General features: G+C 39.8%; 1 protein-coding gene across 3 annotated transcripts in view; it reads right to left on the bottom strand.

The window, feature by feature from the left end:
• hlcs (holocarboxylase synthetase (biotin-(proprionyl-CoA-carboxylase (ATP-hydrolysing)) ligase)) overlaps positions 1 to 23,362 on the bottom strand; it is a 163,685-nt gene that overhangs the window by 125,142 nt on the left and 15,181 nt on the right. For all 3 annotated transcript variants that reach the window (XM_072585634.1, XM_072585635.1, XM_072585636.1), the window contains 4 exons: positions 17,307 to 17,456; positions 13,520 to 13,682; positions 6,556 to 7,559; positions 5,843 to 6,025 (listed from right to left, as the gene is read on the bottom strand). In XM_072585634.1, the coding sequence (XP_072441735.1) occupies positions 5,843 to 6,025; positions 6,556 to 7,559; positions 13,520 to 13,682; positions 17,307 to 17,456 (1,500 nt within the window). The remainder of the gene's footprint in view (positions 1 to 5,842; positions 6,026 to 6,555; positions 7,560 to 13,519; positions 13,683 to 17,306; positions 17,457 to 23,362) is intronic.

Below are 23,362 nucleotides of genomic sequence, written 5' to 3' on the forward strand. Positions count from 1 at the left end.
TTCTGTAATGGCCACTGTATGAACAATGCTTCAAAGGATCAGCAAAGGTTCAAAACAGTTCAGCAGGAGTGCAAATATCAACAGTGAAAAGAAAACGAGGCCAGAGATTCAAATTGGGGCCTGGAAAACCACAGATGCAATAACAGTGTTAAGCTCAAATGGTACTTCCTCTTTCCAAATGCACTGTTAATGCGTCAACAGCACAACCACTGTTGTAGTTTGAGAAGGAAACTTACCAACATCTTCTCAAGAACTATTAAGGATGATGTAAAGACAGTCTTTATTTCTGTGCATAGAACTTAGAAAAATACAGCACAGTACAGGCCCTTTGGCCCTCGATGTTGCACCGATCCAAGCCCACCTAACCTACACTAGCCCACTATCCTCCATATGCCTATCCAATGCCTGTTTAAATGCCCATAAAGAGGGAGAGTCCACCACTGCTACTGGCAGGGCATTCCATGAACTCACGACTCGCTGAGTAAAGAATCTACCCCTAACATCTGTCCTATACCTACCACCCCTTAATTTAAAGCTATGCCCCCCTCGTAATAACTGACTCCATACGTGGAAAAAGGTTCTATTGGTCAACCCTAGCTAAACCCCTAATCATGTCACACACCTCTATCAAGTCACCCCTAAACCTTCTTTTCTCCAATGAAAACAGCCCCAAGTGCCTCAGCCTTTCCTCATACGATCTTCCTACCATACCAGGCACTGTGAAACTGTGTTCTGAAATAAGAAGGAACTGTTTTGAAACCAAGGAACTTACAAAGATGGCTGCAGGTTTCCAAAGTTAGACATTTGATATCTACTATGAAGACTGCTGAAACCACAGCTACACAAACAGTGTGCAGCTAACTGAAGCTGAGAGGCTGTTCACAGATGAAGTTGATTGGCTTGAAGACTAGGATCAATTATCAATGACAATGGCCCTCTGCCTGTCAACAAGATGATTGGTAGTTTTGTCAGATCAGAAGAGAAACCAGAAGATCTACTGCAGCCAAAAACATACACTCTGTTCTCTGCTGTAAGCCTTATCAAACCTGAAGAAAGTAAGCTTTCCTTTCCTTCAGCAGATGCTGCAACCTGTGTGTTTGAACTGGATAAGTTACAGACCTTTCAAACGTGAACCAGCCACCTTGTGTCTCATGCAAACTAGTGGAAACATCCAGAAAAAGGAAGATTGAGAAGAAACATTCACATCAGCAAGAATCAACTCAAAAATGCTTTTGAACAAAGACTACAGAACTGTTTTCCATCTACACACATGTTTTTTATCCTCCCTGTCTATATTTATCTGTGTGTGTGTGTAAGGGTTTAAGAGTTCTAATTTGTAGAGTTTACTTAATTTGGTTTAATTGTGTCCCTGTAGCTAGAATCTAATGGCTGCATTAAATAGTGATTATTATCAAATGGTCCATGCTTTATATCAACCTGGGTCTGAGTATCAGGTGGTCTGGGGGTTTTGTGCATTTCATTTAAAATCTTTAACTTGTATAATGACTCAAGGAAGAGCGGGACTTGATTTCTAGCACACTCCCCTGTGAGTTGTGATAATAGGCATTAATGTTGACCTTGCTAGTGACATTCACAGCATAATACAGACACTTATAAAGATACCCACAGAGCAAATATAGCTCTTGTCATGTTTTCCCCCATTAATTATTTTCTTCTTGACATTAAAACCTACCAAAATCTCTGCTTAGAAAAAGTCCCCAACCAATTTTTTTGTCACACATTTTGTATGATCAGCTCTGGCCTGCTGAGAAAGGTTATCAAACATTCGACAAATCTGTTTTATCTTATAATATTTAATCGCATCTTCAATGAGTTTTTAATCCAACAGGATTTTGATGAAAATGTCTGAATTACATTTAGAAGATTTGTATAAATAAGCTTATGAATGAAACAACAGATTAAACTGATTTCCCAGAACTCTTGGTAAAAACAATGACTGCAGATGCTGGAAACCAGATTCTGGATTAGTGGTGCTGGAAGAGCACAGCAGTTCAGGCAGCATCCAAGGAGCAGTAAAATCGACGTTTCGGGCAAAAGCCCTTCATCAGGTTAGCCTCAAAGGTTCACTAGTCCAATACAGATAATGATTTTAAATTCCAGTTTTGGCAGTCACGCATTTTCAAATTTCTTGATATTTCTAGGCATGCAGTGCCTCCTTGTGGACGATAAAATATTGACTGAATGGAAGCAGTAAACTCAGGTGCAAGCATTTATTCCCCCCCAACTGAACACTCACATATATCAAACATTTATGGTTGAGTTAAAAAGGAACTTGCAACTGTTAACTCCACACCGACCTTTCCTTACATTTTCTTCTCATTGAATCCAAGTCTCTGTAGTTTGAGGATACTTTGTTTTATGTTAAAACTTAATTTTAAAGTTAAGTTTCGGTGAACACAAAGCAGCATGCATTTGAATAAAAATTACCAGCATTTTAAAGTTAAATGCTTTGGGAAAGGCATTATAACCAAGAATTCCTGTTGCAATCAGATTTTTCTCCTACTGCTCTGGCACCCTTGAACAAGAAATTCTGATTTGGAACTAAGTACTAGAACACAATCACAGCATGAACCATCCTAACCAAAGATATTTCGCTGTTCACTACAATAAAAAACATGGTGAAAAATTGAATAAGCAGGTAAAATAAATCTTTCCTATCCCACAACTATAACTCTTAACATGGACACATTACCAAAACGTAACTTGAAGAGACTACTTTACAACAGATTACTAAGCAATCCATTCTGTTAATACATAGTATTCAAAACAAGACATTGCACTTGAAAAATTAGGACTTCTTACACAGGACCTGAGAAAGGCAAGGGGTGCAACAGCAAAATACTGCTGTCCAAAATAAAGTCAGAAAATGCTGTAAGTACTCAGCAAGTCAGACAGCATCTGTGAACAGAGAAACAGAATTAACATTTCAGGTCAATTAGCTTTCAGTTTTTCTCCAGAAGGTTAAGGACCGAAAAGCACAATTAAAGATTATGAAGGGTTACAGTAAGATAAATACTGACTGTCTACTTCCATTGGTCACCTAGATAACAGATTAAATTGCTCTATTATTAATAGAATAGAATGAAAATCTAAATGACAGAAAAAAAGGTCCTTTTACAATATGGAAATTTAACTATTTTAAGAAAATTTGATGTAAGATGAAAAGGATATGCTGAATTATTGTTTAGAATCAAGTGATTTGCCCAAACCATTGTTGGAGCATTCACAAATCTTCCTAAAATATAATTTTGATGTTTTATGAATACAGAAATGTTTGAAGCTATGAACAGGAAATAAGAATGCATGATTAAACTAGGTGGAGAAAAAAAAACCTCAAAATATGGCCAGGTTATGGATATAGGTTTGCTTGCTAAGCTGGAAGATTCATTTCCAGACATTTTGTCACCCTACTAGGTAACATCTTCAGTGGGCCTTAGGCGAAGCACTGTACATGATTCCTGCTTTCTATTTATATGTTTGGGGTGGAGTTGGTGATGTTATTTCCTGTGGTGATGTCATTTTCTGTTCTTTTCTCAGGGGTGGTAGATGGGGTCTAACTCGATGTGTTTGTTGATAGAGTTCTGGTTGGAATGCCATGCTTCTAGGAAGTCTCGATCATGTCTCTGATTGGCCTGTCCGAATATGGATGTGTTGTCCCACTCGAAGCGGTGTCCTTCCTTATCTGTTTGTAATGATACTAGTGACACAGGGTCATGTCATTTAGTGACTAGTTGGTTTTCAAAACACATCCAGAAACTCTAACCATTCTCCCCTACATCAAAGACATCTCGGAAATGACTGCCAGACTACTCAGACCCCTTGGCATCATGGTAGCCCAGAATCCCAACAACACACTGAAACAGCAGCTAATGAACTTGAAAGATCCTACGCAGGCGACAACAAGCAAAACTAATGTCATTTACAAAATACTGTGCAAGAACTGTAACAAACACTACATTGGACAAACAGGCAGAAAACTAGCCAGGATATATGAACACCAATTAGCCACTAAACGACATGACCCTCTCTCACCAGTATCCTTACATACAGATAAATGAAGGACACCACTTCGACTGGGACAACACATCCATCTTAGGACAAGCCAAACAGAGACATGCATGAGATTTCCTAGAATAATGGCATTCCAACCACAACTCTATCAACAAACACATCGAGTTAGACCCCATCTACCACCCCCTGAGAAAAAGAACAGGAAATGATATCACCAACCCAAAGAAACCCAAACATATAAATGGAAAGCAGGAACCATGTACAGTGCTTCGCCTGAGGCCCACTGAAGATGTTACCTAGTAGGGTGACGAAACGTCTGGAAATGAACCTTCCAGCTCAGCGAGCAAACCTACATCCAGAACCTCAACCTGAGCTACAACTCTTCTCAAAACTCAATATGGCCAGGTTTTGTGCCACTTATAACTCTATTCTATCTCATTAATTATGCAGAAATTATTTTCATCTATCTCTGCCAGCCCACATCTTTAAGTCAAAGTTGTTTATTTTAAATTATTCCATAATTTAATTTGTACCTACTAAATTTGCTGAATTATTCAGACTGCTTTGTTTAAACATTTAGAAAATTCAAATTTTACTACATAATGGAAGCTGAGGTGTGACCTTACAGAGGTTTATAAAATCACGAGGGGCATAGATAGCGTAAATCAACAATTTATCCCTGGATGGAGGAGTCCAAAACTAGAGGTCACAGGTTTAAGGTGAGAGGGGAAAGATTTGAAAGGGACCTAAGGGGCAACTTTTTCATGCAGAGAGAGGTACGTGTATGGAATGAGCTGTCAGAAGAAGTGGTGGAGGCTGGTACAATTACAACATTCAAAAGGCATCTAAATGGATATATGAATAGGAAGGGTTTAGAGGGATATAGGCCAAATGCTGGCAAATGACACTAGAGCAGTGTAGGATATCTGGTCAGCATGGACAAGTTGGACTGAAGGGTCTGTCTCTGTGTTGTATATTTCTATGGTTCTATGACTCTATAATTGTCCTGCAAATATGGTTATGACTTCATATTACCACTAGGTGGTGACCTTTAGTAACAAACAAATTTAAAAAGACACTGACCAAAGTCATAGAGGTCAAGCAATAAAAGCATGTAATGTTCCAAACATATCATTTCCTCAAAGCAGCAGAGAAGTTATCTTGGAGAACCAAAAGGCAAGTATTTGATCTATTTTCCTTAAGGAAGGACAAAGGAAAATTAAAGGGATGGTTTATAGCACATCACATGTATACCCCCACACATTCACAGAGATTTAAAGAAGTATTATGAGCTTACAACAGAGAAAGAAAGGAGATCTAGTCATTATCACAAGTGAAAGAAGATTTATTATCTGAAAGTTGTAAAATGAAAGCCAATTTTTAAATGTACAAAAAGACCAATATTTTTCCTATGAAAAACTAAAGGATTATTTTAAACTTGAAATTGTGTTTTGTTAACCATGCAATTAGCAAGTTAGCCTTGCAGTATGCTTAGCTTGTGAATGACTCTTGGGACCGGCTTTGGTGAACAGGGTGATGTTGAAAAGAATATCCAATTGTAAGTGTGCACTCAAATCTTTGCCTGGGTCCACACGCTAGTAAAACGGATTGTGTTAGTAATACAGGACTATGATCTCTTAACTATATTAAGGAACTCCCAACAGAAGATACACACAATTGCTTCCCCCACAAACCCCAACTGTTCAATTCAAACCAAAATATATTAATAAAATTATTTACATTGGACTATTTATCCAGCTCAACCAGAGAAAACTAAGCTTTCTATGTCACTGCTAAACAGAAGTCTTACCTCTCCTGCGGTCAGAAGGTACGCTGGTGTCAGAGGTGGAACTTCACTAAGTTCACAGCTAAGTTGCAAATATGTCAGAATTTCTGTCAGTACTTCATATCGCAGTGCGTTGCTCAGTTTAAGTGTTCTAAAATCCTGCTGCAGTTGGGTCTCTTTTGAATCAGGAGGAATTTCAAGGTGAACCTGTATGTGTAACCGCACAACCAAAAAACTGCCAGTCAATCAAAAAGTCAAAAAAGAAAACCCCTAGCAATGTCTGTAATTTTCAAGGTTTTGCTCAGGGAAGAGATTTTCGTTCAAATTCATTCTCTTTCACACCAACTCTACTTTTGTTTTACGATAGATTCTTTAAATTACTATGATTAGCCACATACAGCTAACAAAATAGCAATCCAGGGGTATTCAACACTCCACTTCATTTAATTATTCCACGACTTCTATGATCAGGTTAAATAGGAATAAATGAAGAGAACAAAGAAATAAATTGTAGGAGAAAATTCAGATGCTAGGAGTAAGTGAAGTCAAAGAATTGCAGAATAAGTTATGACAGAAGTTTGACAAACTTATTAGAAAAAGATTTTCTTTTCCTTTTAAGAGTAGACCATCACACCCTTACTAAATTTCCCTCAGGACAGGAACAGGGAAAGGGCTTAAATGAATTTAACAAAAAACAATATTTCTTCCACATAAAATATAAATTTTATCCATCGTACCTGACAGAGCACAGCCTCTCCTCCATTTTCTCCATAGGGTAAACGTACAATTACGATATCCTTTTCAGGATTAGCCAAACTCCCCCACAGCTCAAGATCTTCAGTGGCTTCCTCTGTACTACTGGTTTCTCTTAAGAATGCTTTGCCGCTGGTAAAAGCATGGAGGGTTATGTCCTTGCTGTCAGATTTAGTGAAGAACCACCTGTGAATCTTTCCTTTCAGTTCTTTTTTGACTGCTACTTTGATTTCACCAAATGAAAATGATGTACAGAGTCCCAAGATCTTCCCACCTTTGGATAGGTAAGTCATGAACTTTGCATGAATCTGTTCAGGCACTGGATCGTCACACGCCACAACCAACAATAAAGAATTATCAACCCAAGGAACTTTTAGAACCTGTTCCTCTAGAAGGGGATAGATCACATAGCTTTCATTGTCAAGGCAATCCAACAGGACGGATTTTATTTGCTGAAATTTTACCAAATATTGACTGTAATCCGATCCAACATAGATCAATACATTGGGAGGTTTCCCATTTTTGTTACCTTGTCCTGTATTTACCATAAAACTGTCCTCCCCAACCACTGTTTCATCAGAGCTTCCACAATAATCATCAGGGAGGTCCAATAGATTTTCTGCCGAGGCATATTTGACTGACTCAATGGTGCTGTTTTCCAACTCCAAACACTCAGAGCAACTGGCAAGGTGAAGGCAATAGCCTTCATGTTCATCGAGTTCCTTTGCCTCTTGGGCGATATGAAACTCTTTACTGTGAACTGCCTTAAGTTCATCCATTTCTGGTTGACAAGCAGAACCAACTGTACAACAGCGATCACCACACAAACCCATATTTTGTTCAGTCGCTGGTTTAATTAAAGGATGCTTATGACATGGTTCCATTGCAATATCAAGATCCTGGAGATGACCAATCTCTTTCCACTCTTTTTGAAACATAGCACTTGATTCGAGCAATTTCATTTGAACAGGTTCATTGAGATGGAGAGCTGAAAGAAATACATATACACTTGAAATCAGTAACATTGAGTGATGCAGTGCAATGTATTTCTGAATATAAATGTAAAGAAAGTCTAGTCAGGAATTATCCCAAAACATTTTCCATTGCAGTGTCAAAGATTACATAAAAATTAAGAACTTTAATCTGATCAACAAAATTACCTTATCGACAGAGAAAAGCAAATCCAGCTGTCCTTAGCAGGTACTTCAGTCAATTCAAGAGCTCATTGCAATTGATTTGCTAATTACAGTACATGATGTAACATCCAATGAAATACAGAAAGGACAGAGTGTGTGTGTGACGACTAGTTCATGATCTTAATGTTTCCTGAGGTGTCAGAAACCACCATACAGTTATATATTAAAATAACTGTTAAAAGTTTAAGGTGATGTCAGTTTTCTCCACTAGGAATACTTTGTCTACAGTAAACAAAATTACTTGCCAAATGGCCAATACCAAATCCATGTCAACTGTTTACTTTCGTAAATGTTGTTTCACTTGGCGTTTAAAAAGAATTACTTACTTCATATTAAATAGACAACTTATTTGAATCAACTTGCTGAAAACTGACATCTATGATCTTCTCAAAACTCGCTAAGATGTTAGTGAGCTCAAGAGGAAGCCTAGATGGACCATCCACAGATGGCTCGATCATTATTACGGATGGGAATGTTTGATTATTTTCGTCCGAACATTAGTTCTTTTGTTCATGACTTATTCATCTCATTTTTAGGTGTGCCTGATGATCCTCTTGGCAATGTTCCCATTGTACCAGGTTTGATGCCCTGAATCTACAGTAACAGTTGAATGGAGAATGTACATCATGTGGTTGATAGAGTCATAGAGATGTACAGCACAGAAACAGACCCTTTAGTCCAACTTGTCCATGCCAACCAGATATCCCAACCCAATCTAATCCCATCTGCCAGCACCCAGTCCATATCCCTCCAAACCCTTCCTATTCATATACCCATCCAGGTGCCTTTTAAATGTTGCAATTGAACCAGCCTACACCACTTCCTCTGGCAGCTCATTCCATATACGTACCACCCTCTGCGTGAAACCATTGCCCCTTAGGTCTCTTTTATATCTTTCCCCTCTCACCTTAAACCTATGCCCTCTAGTTCTGGACTCCCCCCACACCAGGGAAAAGACTTTGTCCATCCATGCCCCTCATAATTTTAGAAACCTCTATAAGATTACCCCTCAGCCTCCGATGCTCCAGGGAAAACAGCCCTAGCCAATTCAACATCTCCCTACAGCTCAAATCCTCTAACCCTGGCAACATCCTTGTTAATCTTTCCTGAACCCTTTCAAGTTTCACAACATCCTTCCAATAGGAAGGGGACCAGAACTGTTTGCAATATTCCAACAGTGGCCCAACCAATGTCCTGTAGCCACAACTCCTGTACTCAGTACTCTGACCAATAAAGGAAAGCATACCAAACACCTTCTTCACTATCCTATCTACCTGCGACTCCACTTTCAAGGAGCTATGAACCTGCACTCCAAGGTCTCTTTGTTCAGCAACACTCCCTAGGACCGTACCATTAAGTGTATAGGTCCTACTAAGATTTGCTTTCCCAAAATGCAGCACCTCGCATTTATCTAAATTAAACTCCATCTGCCACTTCTCAGCCCACTGGCCCATCTGATCAAGATCCCATTGTAATCTGAGGTAACCTTCTTCACTGTCCACTACACCTCCAACTTTGGTGTCATCTGCAAATTTACTAACTTATGCTCATATCCAAATCATTTATATAAATGGCGAAAAGTAGTGGACCCAGCACTGATCCTTGTGCCACTCCACTGGTCACAGGCCTCCAGTCTGAAAAACAAGCCTCCACCACCACCCTCTGTCTTCTACCTTTGAACCAGCTCTGCATTGAAATGGCGAGTTCTCCCTATATTCCATGAGATCTAACCTTGCTCATCAGTCTCCCATTGGGAACCTTGTCGAATGCCTTACTGAAGTTTGTATAGATCACATCTACCACTCTGCCCTCATCAATCATCTGTTACTTCTTCAAAAAACTCAATCAAGTTTGTGAGACATGATTTCCCACGCATAAAGCCATGTTGACTATCCCTAATCAGTCCCTGCCTTTCCAAATACAAATTGTGGTTGAATTGAAGCTAGCGCCTCCTGATGGCCCACCATGCTTATGAATACTCCATCTATTCCATTTAGCACAGTGGTAATAGCAGTCAGCTGGACTGACGTCAAACTCACAAACATCATTCCTCCAGTAACAGTAGCAATCTTGCATGATACCTAAAAGATGTACTGCAGAAATTCACAAGACTCATGAGACAGTGCCTTTCAAACTCAATACCACCTCGAAGGACAACAGCAGAGGATACAGGGGAACATCACCATTTTCAAGCTCCCCTCCAAGCCACTCACTATACGGACTTGGAAATATATTGCTGTTCCTTCACTACCACTTGGTCAAAACCCTAGAACTTTCTCCCTAATGGAATTGTGGTCTTCCTACAGCAAATGGACCACAACGTTTCAAGAACACAGTTCACCACCACTTTCTCAAGTGTAACTGAGGATGGACAATAAATGATGAGCCAGCCAAAGAAGCCAACACCCCATGAAGGTACAAAAAAAACCTATTCCTGAGGAAAAAACGTGAAGTGCATGCTCACAATTACGCAAATCGTGTCTCCAAACAAACAAGCATTATTAATACTCACAAAAAAATCAATTAGAGAAATTCAAAAAGAAAGATGCTACAACCTTTGAAGTCATATCCTAGGATCACTCACCACTCTCAGGAAAGCATTACACGAAAACTTGGTAAGGTGGTCAGAAGCTGGTATGCTGTCACCAAATCACATTTTATTTATGCATGGAAAGTCCTTGACACTGATCCAGCTCCCCCAGGACCTCCTCTCAAAGTGTCAGGATGTCTGACAATCCTGTTTTTATCTGTTGGCCAAGGCTCACTAATTGTATCAGTTGACAGCCACAATCAGGGAACTCTTATTTGATGAGGTCCACCTGATTGACCATTTTACAATCACTAATCCCTCCCCCACCCCTCGGTCCAAGGCTAGTTCTTTTTTTTAAAACAGCTCCTCCTGGGACATTTTCGCACTAGCTCAGGTTCGTCCAACTCTGGTTTGGACACAGGCAGTGCGTAATGCACAGTAGCTCACCACTTGCACCCAGAGCATTTTGGAAGAAGTTTATTCTATTCTTCTGGCAGCAAAGGTGTCAAGGTGGTGACATTCGCTGTGTCCATCTCAGGTTCCAAAGTCTCTTCAACGGTTGACAGAGGGGAATAACACACGGGTCCTGCCAGCATTTCCAAACGTTTCTAAGGAGCCAGGCATGTTTTGCTCCTGACCTTTTTTTGCGAGTTTGCAGTTTTTATATGGTCTATGAGCTTGTTCAGAACTGTTGCATCTATCCGAACATTATATGTTACTGTATCTGACCTCCTGTCAATCATGACTCTTATCCATGCAGGCGGCCATTCCCATGGTACGTACACCAAACTTCATTCCTTGAAGTAAACTGTCTCTCTTGCTTAGCACAGTCTTGCTTCCAGCATTGGTATTCCTGATGCCATTTCACCCTTCCCCGTCTCAGGTCCAGGAAGATCAAAACCCCTCAAAATATTTCAAGAAGGTAGCCCAGACACTAACTTTTCTAGTCGTTTTAAGCAGGTATGTAGTGGAGACTCCAGGAGGGATGCAGCTGGCCCAACTACTCAGTTTTAAATAAAACTATTTATTTTCACATGAACCAAAGAAAACAGAATTTAAAATAACTATTTAAAAACCCAATTGACTCTATCACAACTTAGTGATGCTGCTCCATATACTTGCAACATCCCCATAAACACCCCCTTGACAAAAAAAGTATAATCAAACACAGGTTCTTACAGGAGAGAGGATCAGCATGGAGCTGTTTCTTTGACCAGCAGCCACAAAAAACTGACTGCTTGCTTAAACCAAACCAGAGAAAAGCTGAGCTGGGAAAACTGGCCACTCCCCTTTCTTTGTAAAAGTGTTTTTTTTACTTTAAACTTTAAAGCCTTTGCCTAAGGCAGTATCTGTTAGCTATAATCAAATGGGCCCTAAAATCATACAACACAAATAAGTTGAAACCTTTGCATTTACGATCCCTCTAAAAAAAACCAAGGATGACTTAACCTTGTAAAAGGAGCAGCATCATCTCAAGTCGACGTGTAATTGAGTCAAGGATATACCGGCCATTCCCACTAATGTGGGGGAGCTGCTGGCAGTAATTTCAGTCCTTGTTGGCACTCTGTGCAATGCCACATTATCACAGTTACATCTGCATCCAATCCTGGCCACCAGATGTAACTCCTAGCCAACATCTTCATTTTGGACACCCTGGTTGACCCTGGTGGAGTTCAACCAGAATCGGTACAATCATTCTTGTTCCCCATAATAATTAGATTAGATTAGATTACTTACAGTGTGGAAACAGGCCCTTCGGCCCAACAAGTCCACACTAACCTGCCGAAGCGCAGCCCACCCAGACCCATTACCCCTTCACCTAACACTACGGGCAATTTAGCATGGTCAGTTCACCTAACCTGCACATTTTTAGACTGTGGGAGGAAACCGGAGCACCCGGAGGAAACCCACGCAGACACGGGGAAAATGTGCAAACTTCACACAGACAGTCGCCTGAGTCGGGAATTGAACCCGGGTCTCTGGCGCTGTGAGGCAGCAGTGCTAACCACTTTGCCACCGGGCCACCCTCTACTGAAATCTGGTCTGTCTGGGTCCAAAAAGGTTTCAATTCTGGTTGTGATGGCTGTTTGGTTTCTCCGATCACCTCTAACTGTTTCAGTTTTGCTCAGCAATTCAAGAACCGGGCAACCCGTCTTGGGATTTTTGACTGGTTTAAAATGACTGGCTGATCACCAACCAACCCAACCGCCCCGTGACTGAACACTTTAACTTCCCCTCCCACTCTGCCAAGGACATGCAGGTCCTTGGCCTCCTCCATTGCCAGACCCTGGCCACACGACGCCTGGAGGAAGAGCGCCTCATCTTCTGCCTAGGAACCCTCCAAACACACGGGATGAATGTAGGTTTCTCCAGTTTCCTCATTTCCCCTCCCCCCACCTTATCTCAGTCCCAACCCCTGGATTCAGCACCACCCTCTTGACCTGCAATCTTCTTCCCGACCTCTCCGCCCCCACCCCCCTCTCCAGCCTATCACCCTCACCTCCTTCCACCTACCATCTTCCCAGCGCCCCTCCCACAAATTCCCCCACCCCCCCCAACCTTTTAACCTTTTATCTCAGCCCGCTTAGCACACTAGCCTCATTCCAGAAGAAGGGCTTATGCTCGAAACGTTGATTCTCCTGCTCCTCGGATGCTGCCTGGCCTGCTGCACTTTTCCAGCACCATTCTTTTCAACTCTGGTCTCCAGCATCTGCAGTCCTCACTTTCTCCAAGTTGATCTCTTTACAACCACTACATGGTCTTTAAACGTTTATTAATGTTATCTCATTCTTAGTAGAGGCTCAGTTCCTCCTACAACTTAGTCCTATGATATCATAAGTGTCTGAATGTAAAAGTAACTTTGTAAATTACCAAAAAACGATAATAGTTCCTGACTTATTCTCAATATGTATCAAATAAAACAACTTAAAGTCTACATATATTTCAACTCACAGATTTGATTTAAAATGTGTACAGAAGATAGAGACATTAATTTCTTTTGTTCCCACATTAGCACTTTTACATTGTTATTATATGTTAAATTCAAGAAAAAATAATTATGAAACAAACTGAACATAGGAAGTCATCTCATAGATGTTTACAGTGTCCCTACAAATGGTTACCAATTAAACTCTTATCCAAGAACTTTAAATGCATGCATATAATGCAATTAAAATACTGAAACTTGAATAAAACCTAAATAAAAGCAAAAAAGGCACTCACAAACTATTTTTTGAGGTACCATTCCATCATCCATCTGTAGTCTGTTCTCCATGAAAGCAACTCCAAGTCTGCTAAAATCATCTACATTTGCTTCAGCAATTAGTTTGTATGGGTTGCCAAGTAAATATGCCAATGGTATGCAGAAGTCAGAATATCTTAAGATCTACAGGGAAAAAAAATACAATTGCCCAGTGAAAAAATACAATTTGAAATAATTTCTAAATTCTGCCAAAACTGACATGGCCACTTTACTTTCACTTATAATACTGCAGCAGAGATATCCTTCAAATCTTAAATGATATTTCGTATGGTCAATGCAATTTCAGTACGATGCAGAAGTGTCATACTATGCTTGTTTGAACAGTGCCTGGTTTGAACAAGTTCCTGTTTTAACTAGCTGAATTGGACTAAAGACTGCTAAGAGCAAACCAAGTTGGAGAGAAGCAAGCAAGCTGATGTCTCCCATTTCAGAAATGAAAACATTTTACGTCATTTCACTGTGAAACCTGTGTTTTGAAAGATAGATTGAAAGGATATCTCAAGATTGTATTTCATGACCAAATTATGTCTAAAACACGTCAGACACAACAGTGTATGATTCCTACAGGTGTTCAAAGAAACAGGTTCCAGAACGTCCACGTTTTACCCATTTGCATTTGAGAATAAGATATCTGCTAGAGCTTTTTTTTTGCATGTGTGTGTGTGTGCATGTGCGTATCTTAGCCTTTATTGAAAAATCATTTTAACACAGGAATACTCGAGCCTTGCTTCAAATGTATATGAGCTTGGTATACTATGTCTGGAGTACTCTATGAGGCATCTTAGAGAATGCACTGTTGCCATAGAGAGAATATCAGACTTGTTCCTGGGATGGTGGGGCTGTTCCTTGAAGAGAGATTGGGCAAACTTAGGCTTGTATTCCCTAGCATTTCAAAGAATGAGAGATGAAACTTACAAGGTGCTTAAAGAGTTAGTCAGGTAGATGCATGGTAGATGTTTCCTCTGGTTCAAGAATCGAGAATCAGGATGGACAATTTAAACAATGACAGGGATGCTACTTAGGTCCAAGATGGGAAGAAACATTTTAGTCAGAAGGCTGAGCCTTTGGAGTTCTGTAACAAAGTAGCCTATGGAAGCTCAATCTTTGAGCATGTATTTAAGGTTAAACTTACAGCTTATCAGTGTTGTACATGGTTATGTAAATAGGGTAGGCAAATGGCATTGAAGGTTCAATCAGCCATAATACTGAATGGGGCAGGCTCAATGGGCTAGCCTATTCTTGTTCCTACAAAGTATTGCATGTTTATTAGTTAAGTTTCAGTTTCACATTAAACCCATATATGTGCACTGATCTTCATCCAACATCTTTTTAAATTTAATGACCTTTCCAGTTATATTGTTTCAAATGTTCGTCCAAAATTCTTGGCTCCACATGTCCACAAGTTTTCTTTTCATGAAGAAATGAAGAGGAAGTTGGCAGTTGGCTGGGAAGTATGCTCCAGAAAAGAGCAAAAATTGCAATCAGCTTGGTGCTACAGCCCAGACAGCAGGTTTTGGCAACATAGCTGGCTTCCCCAGGGGTAGGGCACGATAGACTATATACATGTTACACAGACAGAGCCACATCATAGTGCAGCTGACTTCATCAATAGAAAAGGATTTCAATCCATCGATATGCAATCCTCTGTGATTACTGATGTCAACTCTTTGATGTTTGCACCATGGATCATGGACGCTGTTCATGGTGCCTCCCTATATAACTTATGCCCTTGAGAGCTCTCGTGTTTCTGCTGCATTGAGGGGCAAGATGCCTTGCAAGGTCTGGAGTTTCACGTGGGCCTGATCAGGACAGGACAGCAGGTATATTCCCTAAAAGGCATTAGTGAACCAGATGGGTTTTTCCAACAATAAAGAACATTTTCACAGTCATAATTAGACCCTTATTCCAGATTTTTGTTGAATTCATCTATCAAAGCGGACACAAACCTAGGATACTAGAACATTACTTGCATCTCTCTGGGTTAACAATCTAGCAATAATACCACTAGGCCATTGCCTCCCCTTGTCTGTAACATCATCCAGAAAGACAAGGCACCGCCCCACAACTCAACACTTCACGACTTTTTTCAGGTACCTGTGCATTGCCCCATTGATCTTTAAGGAAGAGATGTGTCAGACACAGGCTAGATCTGTTCAACGTGATGGGGACCAAAGGTCAGGGAACAAAATCCTAAATTTAGATTAGACTAGATTACTTACAGTGTGGAAACAGGCCCTTCGGCCCAACAAGTCCACACCGCCCCGCCGACGCGTAACCCACCCATACCCCTACATCTACCTCTACCCCTTACCTAACAGTACAGGCAATTTAGCATGGCCAATTCACCTGACCTGCACATTTTTTTTGGACCGTGGGAGGAAACCGGAGCACCCGGAGGAAACCCACGCAGACACGGGGAGAATGTGCAAACTCCACACAGTCAGTCGCCTGAGGCGGGAATTGAACCCGGGTCTCCGGCGCTGTGAGGCAGCAGTGCTAACCACTGTGCCACCGTGCCGCCCTAGGAAATGGCAGCGGTGGGATTCTTGGATGATGAGGAAGATAGAGATCATGAAACAAAAAGAGGTGTAACGGGCAGTTCAGGTGAACTCCTCAAGCAAGAACTAGGCTGAGTAAGATAAGTTTAGAAGTGAAAAGAAAAATAAAACAGCCAAAGAGAATATGAGAATAGAATGTCAGTTAACATAAAATGGAACCCAAAAATGTTCAAATATCATGTAAACGTTAAGTAGTGGGTGGGCAGATGAGGGACAAGGATGGTGGTATGTGTTTACAACATGAAGCCAGGTTAAAATATATGGAGTACTTTGTACTGATGTTTATTAAGATATGCTGACAAAATATCAATAGAAGCAGAGTTGACAGAGAAAACAGAGAGTGAAAATCTACAGGCAAGATGTGCAGGGAAGGCTTTTTATAATGCAGGTAGCTATGTCACCTGGGCTTTTAACCTAGGTTACTAAGGGAAGTTGAAGTGGAAATAGTGGATAGACTTGCAATATTCTCTAAAAATGGGGAATTGCCAGAATATTAAAAACTGGTAAATATAACACTCTTTTTCAAGAAGAGATGCAAGGATATTCATAGGGCAGTCAGTTTAACATAAGTCATAGATGAGGTTTTAGAGACAATAATCATGGATATTTCAACAGTTGCTGATGAAAACAAGAACAGATACGACAGTGAAGATGATATGAACCAACTGCAATATGACATCCATTGGGTAGCAGATAGGCAAACAAAAGCAGGCGAAATTTGATATGGAATTGTGAGGTGATGCATTTTGGTAAAAGGGAGATAATTCTTCATAAAAACATAACTTAAGACTGTTTTATTGCTTAAAAGGCAAGTAAGCATTGTGGTTTATACAGTAAGTAGCTCAGATGGTTATGGCTATGAACTAATACAGCATCATTTCAAAAGAATCAGACTTTATCTATATCACACCATAGCAAAGCGGCAACTAAAATACTATGATGTGCAAGTGCCAGTGCTGGACTAGGGTGGACAAGTTCAGAAGCCGGACGACACCAGGTCAATTTGAAATCATATATAACCTGGTCAATTTGAAATCATATATAACCTGGTGTCGTCTGAGTTCTGAACTAAAATATTAAATTATAATTTAAAGATGTCCAGCTAAGGAATGCCTAACAGGTCGCAGATTTTGCAAATTAAAGCAATCCTTATAATAAAAATTGTTTTGTATAAAATTAAGTCACTTACTTTTTCAGAAGAAACAGAGATTGAATCAAAACTAGCACTTTCCAAGATAGCTTCTATCAGAAAAGTTATTTGTTGTGCCCGCTGTTTGTGTTCGGTGCGAGCTATCACAGGTTCAGGGCGCAGTGACCATTTACTCAAATCATCACAAAGCTGAAATATTGAGAAAAAAAGGCAAAGTAAATATATTGCAGATCACAAGGTCACAACTAGTGGTGCAAGTTGGGAAGTGAATCTAACCAACTGACCTAAGCTGATGTGCTAATGTAAAAAAATTTAAGAAAAGGTGGTAAGGAAAAGCCAGGGGACTACAGATCGGTGAACCTTACATCAACGGTGAGTAAGTTGTTGGAGAGGATTCTGAGAGTCAAAACGTATGTGCATTTGGAAAGGCAAGAACTGACTAGGGATGGTCAACACAGCTTTGTGCATGGGAAATCATGTCTCACTAATTTGATTGAGTTTTTTGAAGAGGTGACAAAGAAGACTGATGAAGGCAGAGCAGTACACATCGTCTATATATGGACTTCAGAAAATTGCTCAGCAAAATTCTACATGATAGGTGAGTTAGCAATTGTTAGATCATATGGGATCTGGGGGAGCTAACCAACTGGATACAAAATTGGCTTGAAGGTAACTGACAAAAGGTGGTGATGATGAAGGGTTGTTTCTCAGACTGGAGGCCTATGACCAATGATGTCCTGCAAGGCTTAGTGCTGGGACTACTGCTTTTTGTATCTTATATAAAAGAATTTGAATGTGAATGTAGGAAGCATGGTTAGTAAGTTTGCAGACGACACCAAGATAGGTGGTGTAGGACAGTTGATTATCTCAGAGTACAACAGGGTCTTTATCATATTGGTTAATAGGCCAAGATGGAGTTTAATTTAAGTATATGTGAGATGCTGCATTTTGGTAAGGCAAATCAAGGCAGGCCTTATACACTTAATGGAAGGGTCGTGGAGTGCTGCCAAGCAAAAGGGGCCTGGTGGTGCAGGTGCATAGTTCTTTGAAATTGGAGTCACAGTTAGACAGGGTGGTGAAGTTGGCATTTTGGCACGCTTGCCTTCATTGGTTGGTGCACTGAGTATAAGAGTTGGGATGTGATGTCACAGCTATACAGGACATTGATTAGGCCACTTATGGAAGACTGCATTCAATTCTGGTCTCCCTGCTATAAGAAAGATGGTTTTAATCTTGAACGAGTGCAGAAAAGATTTACAAGGATGTTGTCAGGATTGGACGGCTTAAGCTACAGGGAGAGGCTGAATTTGCTGGGGTCTTTTTTTATCCTGGAGCATCGGGGCTGAGGGGTAAGCTTATAGAGGTTTATAAAATCATAAAAGGCATGAATAGGGTGAATAGCCAAAGTTGTCTTCTCAGAGTAGGGGAGAACTAGACGGCATAGGATTAAAGTGAAAGGGGAAAGATTTAAAAGGGACCGGAGAGGCAATTTTATCACACAGAGTGTGGTGCGTGTATGGAATGAGCTGCCAGGGGAAGTGGTGGAGGTGGGTACAATTACAACATCTGGGTGGGTACATGAATAGGAAGGATTTAGAGGGATATGAGCCAAATGTTGGCAAATGGCCCTAGAACAGTTTAGGATATCTGGTTGCATTGACAAGTTGGACCAAAGGTTCAATTTCCATGCTGTATAATTCTATGGCTCTATAATTGAAGTTATTTTTAATTCGTTCATGTGAGGCAGATGTCACTGGCAATTATTGCTCATCCACAATTGTTATTGAAATGGTTGTAGCAAGCCTTATTAAACTGTCCCAGTCCAGCTAAATGGTCAGCTTATAAAACAAAACACACTGAAATGGAACATTAAGCCTTCTTTCCATCTTTCAAACTAATTTCCACATGCTCCACAACATTAAAATTGCCCTAACCAAAGTCACAAATGATGTCAATCTGTAGCTTTTGACATGGTCACCAGCTCCAACTTCCTTCTCTCTAGTGAACTTTTTTCTGCTCGGATTAATTGTTTTAAATCCAATCACAGTATTTGCTGTTTCTTCATTTGTGTACTACCCTTTGGCATTACTAACGGTACTTAATTCTTCCTCGTCACTATCTCTCTTTACTTTTTTGTCTACTTATCCGAGAACCTACACCACCTGGACATTGGGGTCGCAGAAGTTACTGATCCAGGTGTTCCACCAGATTCCAGCCATTCTGTCAGGCTACAGATTACTCATAATGCTAACATCCTATTCATTCCTGTTTGGAATTTCCAAATTCACTTTCTTAACAACATAAAATTACCCACTGACTCCAAAAACTCTCATATATTCAAAACTTCAAGATTGTACTCCATAATTCTGTCATTAGCATTTCATCTTCCACCTATTTTATTCCATAGTCCCACCCATGACGTTGCTGCTCATTAGCTATCCACTAATCTCTATTCACGTTCTCCATTTTCACCAGCCTAATTTACTACCAGAAAGCTAACATTTTGAATTTAAAATTTTTGTCCACATTTTAAACCCATGACATTTGCTCTTCCAACTCACCAGCAGCCAGCATTATAACCTCCTCCAAATGAAAACCCTTCCCCAAAAACACTTTTCACTTGACTCTGACTTTATTTACATTTTCCTTCAGTTTCTTCCCACTGGCATCCATGCTTCATTTGGCTATACTCTAGAAAAAATCCATAAAGTTTTCCATATCTCCATCACTAAAAGACCCCAAACCCCACCCTTCCCCGGCTTAATAACTAATAATCTGTTCAACTTTCTGAACTGCCCATCTTGGATTCTGCTTTCATATTGATTATCTATTATCCAATGTGCAAGTTCCTGCCTTTGATTGGTGCATTCTCCCTGAGTTGGACCATAGCATAAGTCAATGGTCCACTAACAGACACCAGCTCTAGCAAGAGGATTGAATGAAATCATAATCACCTACTTTAAATAAGCATATTTTAAGGAATTTGTTAATTTGAAAATTTCATTGGTATAAAAGTATGAACCGAATCTCAAATTTTCATAATACCCATGCAACATAAGCTATTAGTGCTGAAACACACCAAAATAGAAACCACCTCATGGGGTTGTAGATACATTCAGTGAGTGGGCACAGATTTGGTAGATGGAGGATAAAGTAGTCTGCATTTGCAGACCCTCCAAGGGGCAGAAGGAACATTGTTTGGAATTCTCCTCCCCAGACAGCAGTGTAGATTGGATCACTGAATATATTCAACAGTTAAAATTAATTTTTTGATCCAAAGACAGTAAAGGATTATTGTGGGCAGGTAACAGGAAAATGGAATTAAAACCACAATCAGGTTAGCCATGCCAAAGCAGGCTCAAATGGCCTTCTCATATTCCTTATGACCTCTTCTGATCTTTTTAAGAATAGCATTATAATCTCTCAGAAAAGCAAGGTTGCTGTATCTAAACTATTGTGTCATACATCACAGGAAAAGGCCCTCTTGCCCATCATAGCAATGCTGACCAACCTACTAATCCCATTTACCGAAAAACTAAAAAAGAACTTCAATTTTAAATAAGATTTATACTGATATAGGTAACCTCAGCATAGCGAGGTAGGGACTGGACAACTGATCAGTGGGTTAGTCAAAGAAAAAAGGTCATTCACGATTTTCACTCTTAATGGAAACAGGGGTTAATTCCAGTCCCACAACGCTACCATCTAGAAGGGCAAGGGCTGCAGAAATGCAGGAACAAAACCACTTACAAGTTCCCATCCAAGTCATTCACACATGAAAATATATTGACTTTCTTTCAGGGTCACTGGATGAATATTCTGGAATTGCCTCCTAATGGCATTGTGAGTCGACCAATTTCAATGGACTGTAGCAGCTAAGAAGGCAGCTCATCTCTACTTTCTAAAGGGCACCTAAGAATAGGAAATAAATACGGCCTAGCCAGCAATGCCCATATTTTATGGAAGAATTTTAAAAAGTATACTAAGTAATTATAGAACTGGGTTTGGCCAGAGTTGGGAAGCCTGCAGCATTAACACATGATAACGGTTACTTGGATGAAATTACACAAAACTTGTAAAACTGCACCTCAAGTCGAGAGACAATGCCTTCAGGAAAATAAGCACTGCTTTCAATTATACAGCAATTAGTGTGAAGTTCAATTAGATTCAAACCATCTGTCTCAAAACAGTTCCCAAAATCTGAATGTGTAAAATATTTTCAGATTGATCACTCCTTTAAAAATACCAGGGAGTTGCCTAGAACACACCATGCAGGCAGTCAAGCCCCAAGAAGAAAATTTCAGCTCCTCATTTAGAAAAAAAAAATCACAGGGTCTTTGAAAGTTACAATTTGTGGTTTTGTCCAGCAAACTTATTTATGTCTCAGAAGAAACAGTTTCCATGGGGAGAATTCTACCTCCAACAATCCAGTTATCAGGCTGAAAGGGAATTCAATGAGCTAAGATATTCCTGGAGAAACAGAATCTTCAAATGTTACTCGTAAGATGCAAAAAAAAGTTATCAAATGGCTTTGCTCACATTAGAAAAAAATTAGACTCATTTACAAGATTATACAAAAGATTTCTACAGATTTGCTTTGTTCATTTACCTAGCTGGATTAATTATTTATTAATTTCAATTAATTACAAATTACAACTACAAAAAATAAAAAACCTTTAACAATTCATTAATTTTCATTAACTTGCAAACAATCAATCAGAGAACATCCCAAAGCACTTAATAACAAAAGTATTTTTGAAATGTAGTCACTTTGTAATATAGCAAATTGGGCCACTAATTATAACTTTAGCTTGCTTTTTCTGAATATTAAAACAGTCCTTTTAAAATATTTTTGTACGTAACTTCATGAGCAAAGACTTATCTTCCATCACCATAACATAGAAATACAGTTGAACTGATGAATAAATATTGCAAAACTGCTCAGATATACTCCTCACTCCCTGTAATGTCCAGTGTATTACTTACTAGTTCCATGAAACAAATTTTTCAAATTCCAACTAATCTACCTGGTCCACCCAAATAATTGTGGCAAATAACCCAACCCAAATTTGTATATTTTTTAAATGACTATGACAGTTGTTTAAACAATGGTGATTCTTGGCAATTACTGTAGTCTTCAATACATTCCACACTCAAAGTAACACTAAATATGTGAGAAACCCAAAATTTAAATTTCAGATTTTTAAATCAGCAAAGCTTTACAAAAAGCATTTGGTAAAATTACCAAGGTTCTGCATATATAGCAAGTGTGTTTTACCATTCCAAGATTTTTATGACAAATTTTACACAAAAGAGATCATTCTTTTATATTTAGTACTATCTTAGTTTCTCACTGATACATGCTGAAGTCAGGTTCACAAACTGCCAGAGAAGCTTTCTGAAACAGCAGAGTGGCAAGCAGTCAAGTTTTTAAAAGGAAACTGCGAGCATTGCTAAATTAGTGAAACAGAGTCATAGAGATGTACAGCACGGAAACAGACCCTTCGCTCCAACTCGTCCATGCGAACCAAATAGCCCAACACAATCTAGTCCCACTTGCCAGCCCCCAGCCCATATCACTTCAAACCCTTCCAATTCATATACCCATCCAGATGCCTTTTAAATGCTGCAACTGTACTAGCCTCCAGCACTTCCCCTGGCAGCTCATTCCATACATGTACCACCTTCTGCATGAAAAGGTTGCCCCTTAGGTCTCTTTTATATCATTCCCTTCTCACCCTAAACCTCTAGTTCTGGACTCCCCCACACGAGGGAAAAGACCTCATCTAGTTATCCTATCCATGCCTCATGATTTTATAAACCTCGATAAGGTCACCCCTCAGCCTCTGACAATGGGGTAAAAACAACCCCAGCCTATTCAACCTCTCCCTATAAAACAAATCCTCCAACCCTGGCAACATCGTTGTAACAATATCCTTTCCTGAACCCTTTCAAGTTTCACAACATCCTTCTGATAGGAAGATCAGAATTGCACACAATATTCCAAAAGTGGCCTAAGCAATGCCCTGTACAGCCACAACATGACATCCCAACTCCTGTACTCAATACTCTGACAAATAAAGAAAAACATACCA

This window comes from Chiloscyllium punctatum, chromosome 15 (assembly GCF_047496795.1).
Source record: "Chiloscyllium punctatum isolate Juve2018m chromosome 15, sChiPun1.3, whole genome shotgun sequence".
NCBI lineage: Eukaryota > Metazoa > Chordata > Chondrichthyes > Orectolobiformes > Hemiscylliidae > Chiloscyllium > Chiloscyllium punctatum.